Source organism: Grammomys surdaster, unplaced genomic scaffold (assembly GCF_004785775.1).
Source record: "Grammomys surdaster isolate TR1022 unplaced genomic scaffold, NIH_TR_1.0 125789, whole genome shotgun sequence".
Taxonomy (NCBI): domain Eukaryota; kingdom Metazoa; phylum Chordata; class Mammalia; order Rodentia; family Muridae; genus Grammomys; species Grammomys surdaster.
Window position 1 is genome coordinate 2,069,927 of NW_021620620.1, and position 6,426 is coordinate 2,076,352.

General features: G+C 43.7%; 1 protein-coding gene across 3 annotated transcripts in view; it reads right to left on the minus strand.

Moving 5' to 3' along the window:
* The window catches only part of Wapl (WAPL cohesin release factor), a 70,003-nt gene extending 65,750 nt beyond the window's left edge, over positions 1 to 4,253 (minus strand). The window contains exons 1-2 of one of the 3 annotated variants that reach the window (XM_028789095.1): positions 3,814 to 4,253; positions 516 to 1,036 (exon numbers count right to left, since the gene is read on the minus strand). In XM_028789095.1, the coding sequence (XP_028644928.1) occupies positions 516 to 1,014 (499 nt within the window). In that variant the 5' untranslated portion in view covers positions 1,015 to 1,036; positions 3,814 to 4,253. The remainder of the gene's footprint in view (positions 1 to 515; positions 1,037 to 3,813) is intronic. The other 2 variants (XM_028789096.1, XM_028789097.1) reach the window with 2 other exon arrangements.
* Between the last annotated feature and the right edge of the window lie 2,173 nt (positions 4,254 to 6,426).

Here is a 6,426-nt window from a genome sequence, read left to right on the forward strand (position 1 = left end):
TTTTTGTTTTTTGTTTTTTGTTTTTTTTTTGGTTTTTCGAGACAGGGTTTCTCTGTATAGCCCGGGCTGTCCTGGAACTCACTCTGTAGACCAGGCTGGCCTCGAACTCAGAAATCCACCTGCCTCTGCCTCCCGAGTGCTGGGATTAAAGGCGTGCGCCACCACCGCCCGGCCTGGACTCACTTTGTAAACAAGGCTAGCCTCCAACTCACAGAGATCCACCTGCCTCAGCCTCCCAAGAGCTGGAATTAAAAGCATGCACCACCACACCCACCAAGCACTAGCACCTTTTAAGGTGCTAATGAAATGGTTGCTAATGAGGTGCTTGCAAGTCAAGCCTGGCAGCCTGCATTTACTTATCTCTAGAACCCACATAAACGTGGGAAGAAACAAGTCTACAAAGTTGTCCTTTTTTTCCAAACACATGCAAATACACAAGTAATAAATTAGAATTTCACTATCACATAAATAGCTTAAAAAAAACTTTCTTGGCTTATAAAAACATCAAAACTTACCTGAAGTTATCAACTTAGCGCAACTACTTTTGTTTGCATTGTCTTCTGGAATCCTATTTGTGCTCTTTTCTTTCCCAATTAAAGTATCCTCCATAAGTAAGCATCTATCAGAAGCAAAACTGTCTTCACCCACCACATGACTAGATTTGCTATTAGCTTCAAGTACAGAAGTGACTTCTTCCAGCTGAGCAGCTTCACTAGATTCTGAGTAAGATGAACCCTTACCCTGGGCTAAATTTTTTGAAGAAACAGGCAGAGACTCATCATCACTATCAAAACCAAAAGGATCTCCAGTATCATCTTCTTCTACTTTAGGTTTCTTCGGAATTTCTTGAATATCTGGTTTGAAATTGGGCCTCTTCTGCCCTAATTTAGCCATAAATGTGGTCTCTCCCCATTTTGTACTAAGAGTAGTCCGTTTGTTGGAAAAAACTTCATCAAATTTTGAACTGCCATTTCCTCCTTTCCTACTGTAAGTTTTTCCAAATCTGGATGTCATTTTGACACCTGTTTCATATTCCCTGTGGAAAGAAATTTAAGAAAATATAATCAGCAAATTTTTAACAAGTTCTAAGCAATCTATAAAAATAAGGCCCTAGGACTTCCTTAGTTTTCAACATTCAGCACTTGAACTTTTAAACTGGTTTAAATGAATGAGCTGAAGAGGTTCATTTTTCCAGCCTTTCCGTCCATGTATCAAGTTTGGTGGTGCTTTGGTTTGTTTTTACAATAAGGACATAGTCATATGAAACTTACAAAGTTTTTTATTTTTTTTTAAAAAGCTTACTAACCAACTTATAAGGCAACATCTACAAATCTAACTTAAAACATTCAAATTCCATATCCGCATACACAGTTTAGTCAAAAAAATAATCTAGAGTAAATACCAAGTAAAAATCTTTAGTCACAACATAGTAAGTTTTCCAGAATCTAAATAATGTCAGTTGATCAAACTTAGTTATTTGAATTTCTACAACTCTTCATAAAGGGCCAGAAAAACTTATTTCCTCATCTTGGTACAATCTTCTACCAAGCTTAAAGATTCTAACTCTTTTTTTTTTTTTTTTTTTTTAGGTTTTTCGAGACAGTGTTTCTCTGTGTAGCCCTGGCTGTCCTGGAACTCACTCTGTAGACCAGGCTGCCCTCAAACACAGAAATCCACCTGCCTCTGCCTCCCAAGTGCTGAGATTAAAGGCGTGCGCCACCACTGCCCCACAAGATTCTGATTCTTAAAGTGATTTTAACTGACTTTAAAAAGCTCTTCAGTGGTCATCTCCCTAAACTCAAGAAACCATTCTTCTACTTCCTTTATCTCCATAGTGCTCTGCTCATTGCTGAGTAACATTTTTCTACGTTGGAGAACTCCATTTTACAAAGGTCCATAATTTATTATAAAATAGAATCATATAGCCTTTATTTTCCTCTTCAACTTACAAACCCATTTACCTGATTTACCTAAAATTATACTGAAAATTTTTCCAAGAAAAGCCAAAAAAAAAAAAATCAAGCATTTTAAAAATACAAGGTACTTTTACAGCACCATCAATCAATCATTATCCATTTCTTAACACTTTGACCTTCTGTAGTTTAAGTATCAATTTATCAATTCTGGGGGGAAGGTAAGCAATTACTTAAGGGCTTGGAAAATCTTCATTACTTGGAAATTTACAATAAGAATAATAGTTAACTTGTATTTTCAAATGTTTTGAGCTGTGATTTTAATATTTATATTAGGTTCTTACAACTTAATGAATCACTATCCAATTTAGTTCAGCAAATATTCAGTTAGAAGACTCACCACTACCCTAATGTTTGAAAGGAAACCAGTTCTGATTGGACAAAATAATAATTTAGTCATCGTACACATCTGTGCTAAGAGAAATTTTATCTTTCCTCAGAGAGTTTCCATTTTGTAGTCTTAAACACTAACAAGCTTTATTGTCTTTCTTGTTAAGTATAGCCTATTAAACAAAACCAAGTATAATTGGGCAGCTGCCAAAGGCAGGAAAATAAAGTCATTTCTTTAAGCTGTGATATGCAGACCTACAAACATATATTCCAACAAAGCTGGAATATTTTGGGCACACACACATGGCAATCATCTAAAAATGCCAAATCAAAAATCTAGACTTGACCTTCTTTATGACATCTGAAAAACTCACCATAAAAACAGTTCTAAAACCACAAAGCATTCACTGTGCAAAATTAAGGTCTGCAAATGAATATCTGACACCGAGTTAAGTGATAAGACAACTGTATTTTTAAAAGATCATGTCTCAGAAATATACGCTGATGTATTAACACCATTAAGTACTGATGAAATATCAGTGATTTTTTTTAATATTAAGAAATGGGAAGCATACGGGTTAGAAAAATATGATTATCTACTGAATCCAAGAGATATGAGTACAAGAGTTCATTATATGATTGTTTTTACTGTTTTCCATAACATCCACTAAAAAAAAAAGTCAGCAGACTTCTGCGATGGCATTATCTAAGCATAACATATGTACAAATTCAGCATATATATTTGGCATGACATTTTACGTACATTTCAGACACACTATCTTGTTCAGGCTTCAAATTTCACCAACAACCCTAACTAAAAAGGAAATGAAGGTTCACAATGAAGTGTTTTTGATTTGGGAGGCCTTTGCCTCACCCCAAAGCCCAGCGGACTTTTGACGGAAGTGCACTGGGATTTAAATTAGGGAAAGAGTATACAAAACAAACAAACAACCTCCTTACACTTAAGCTGTAAAGAAGCCTAGCCTCGTCCAGGAAAGACATCCAAGGTAATGCATTTGAGGGGCTTCCATTAAGAGAGGAAAGTGGAATGGAGCAAACAGAGGCAAACAGAAATCCTTACCAGAGGCTGCGAGTGCGCCCGGAGGCAGTAGCCGAGACACCCCTCGGGCTGGACACTCACGCAACTTTTTCTCCTCCCAACCCCCACTGCCTAGGAAAGGGATGTCGCTTCGGACGCCCCGGAAGCTTCTGCTACCGAGTCCCCGAAGCAAGGCCTCGGTGACGGCTAGAGGCAGAGGAAACGACGGGGAAAAGAATTCAGGACTCAAATCAACCGGACCGGGTTTAGAAGAGAGAAGTCAATCAAGTAGCCGCCCGGAAAAGAACTCAAAAGGCAAAATAAGAGGTGGGAAGGGAAAGAGTTCTTCAGATCCTCCAGTGCCCAACTTCCTTAGAAGCCAGGTGAGCAACGAGACTCGCACCGCCCCTGCCTCCCTCCACCCGCCCCAACTCACTCAGGGCCTAGGCAGCCGCCCGAGACCTCACTTACCCTCGGCGCCTGGCGGGTGCTTTGGCCTCGGGCCGCCTCCGCCTCTCCCGCTCCCAACGGCCCACGGGCGGGCGCAGGAGCCCCGCGCAAGAGAACAGTGCCGACCGGTGCGCCAAGAGAGGCGAGAGGCTCTGCTGCCGTCACAGTCTGCGGCTCCGCTTCGGTAAATAGGAAGCCCGGTCGAGGGGGAGGGGGGTGAGCGGCGGCCCCGCAACTTCCCTCCCCAGCTCAGGCGCGCCGGCCGGACAGGGCCTAGGCCTCCCTGGCGGCCGCCGCCGGTGCCGAGCCTGCTACGTGCCCCCGCTGGGCCGCCGCCGCCTTCTGCGCCTCCGCCTCCGCCGGTGAATGGTCAGCGCTGGAGTTTGAACAGGGCCCTGAACCATCTCAACGCCATTTGCGCTCCCGGCCCCCACCTCCTTCCTCCAACAGCCGCTCGCTCCGTCACTCCGCTTCCCACAGGCCCCGCGCGGCCGCCCGACCCCGCAGCCAATCGTACGGCCGCTTACTCAAACCGCCGCGCAGGCGCCGCGCCCCGCACGCGCCGGCTACCCCCATTGGTCGGACCGCCAGGCCCGACGGGAGTTGTAGTTCTCTTCCGCAAGGTCCTGGTGTCTAAAGCCCGGTTCCGTTGCTGGCGAACAGTATGAGTTCTGGCTTCGGGCCTGTTGGACCTCACCGACTCGGGAGCCAGTTCCAGTTCCTGGCCACGCGACTAGACGCAGGTGCGGCGCGGCAAGGCTCGCGGCACAGTGCAGGCAGCTGTGTCAATCGTTTCCCCTCCAGGGACCCTCCGGTGTCTGGGGACAGTGACTTGTGCAGCTGCGCCCAGCTTGCTGTGCCACCGCCCGGACCTTGGAGGCGGGGAACTTGGGGCTGCTTTTGACCTGGTCTGACAGTGCGAGCGAGCCAACGCAGGTAAACGAGGACCGAAACCAGGAGCAGTTGGGTGCCGGTCTCCTCGCGGCCGGGATCCGCTTCAGCCCGGCGCTTCATCCTCTCCCTCCTTACTTGTCAGTCCGCACTACGGAGTTCGGTCCCCTACCTGTTAGCAGTGACAACCCCTCCCACGCCCCGCTCCCCGTGTATTGTATGTTACTTAGTATTGTATGTTACTATCGTCATCTTTATTGAATGTGTTTACGGTAATGTGGCTTTAAATAAATTTTTAAAAGGCATACTAAAGAGTTGATACGTAAAATGACCCAATGCGTTTATTTTGTTTTAGACTAAGCCTCTGAAAACTGGGAAGGAAGGGAATAAATTAACTGAGGATGTTCTTCGTTGTTGGAGCTGCGGAATTTGTACACATACGTCATCATACCAATGTTTATGTCTCAAATTGTTCATAGAAAGTTTTGGTTTGGGGGTGCGGATTGTTTTGTTTTGGTTTTTAACTAACTAGTCCGGGACAGAATGATAGTGAATGATGGACGGAAGTATTTTGAGTTTACTTCCGCAGAGGCTTTTTTCCATGCCAGTGAATTACCTGATTGAGAAACTTGGAGAGGTTTTATTTTAAGCCTTCAATGGGAAAATAGCTTTCTAAACACTGTACAACCAGTTTCCCTTAGGAGAAGTGCGTGGTTAGTCATCAGCCTTGCAGTTAATGGACACTCATCTGAGAAATTAGAAAACTATTTGCTTTTAAAGTCTCCTCAAATTTCAAGCTCCCTCCAATGTAGTCAATGGATTTTCCCTCCAATGAAAATCCTAAAGAGGAAAAATAAAAGCTTCAGGCTGGGAGGATAAGTAAGTGGTAGAGCACTTCTCTAGCATTCCCTTGGCACTGCCTTCTGTCACCCTCTTAAAAAGAAAAACGTGAGCCCTTTCCAATAGGAATTTAAGATGTGTTTTTGATGCTAAGTTTCATAACTTACATTCTTGTGTTTGCAGTTTCCCAAATATTGTGTATGTATTTTCTCCCACTGACTTCACAGTAAGCCACCTGTCCCTTAACTTATGCGAAGGAACCAGTTAACAAGTCTTGCACTACATATGGTATACATATATGACTTATTTGGGTCAATTTTGTCTTTAATCAGCAGCTTGGGACATTGTTTTATCATTTGTTTGAAGATGGCTGGCAGAGGTGCAGTCTACACTTAGGTTAATTATGTAGATGACATAGTGGTGGGTGCTAATTAGAGGGTAATTATCATCAGAGGCAAAAGGTAAGATCAAAAAGCCAAAAGAGGTAGAGAGAGAGGCAGTTGCAAGATCCTCCTGGAGGAGGTTCCAAGACCAAGAGAAATATCCTCTGGCCTAGCCCTGCTGGTATTCAGCACTTGGTGGGTTTTGAAGCTGAATGAAGTGAAAGTAGAAAGGTTAATTATTGAAGAAACAGTCTTTGGCACCCTTTTATGGGGTTTTGTGTGTCCTTGTTTTAAGAGATAGAACTTAGTTGTGTTTAAATCCCTGCTACTGAAAGAATGACCCATAGTATCTAGGCCTAACCTTTGACCTTGTTGGGAAGGAATAATTCTCAGCCTCACCCCAACCCCAGACATGAGCACAGATACAAGCACTAGTTTATAGTTGATCCACAGCATATAATCCACTGAGTTTGAGTGAGAAAGGGAAGAGCAATCCCAGTCCTTCTGAGTTTGAGGCAGG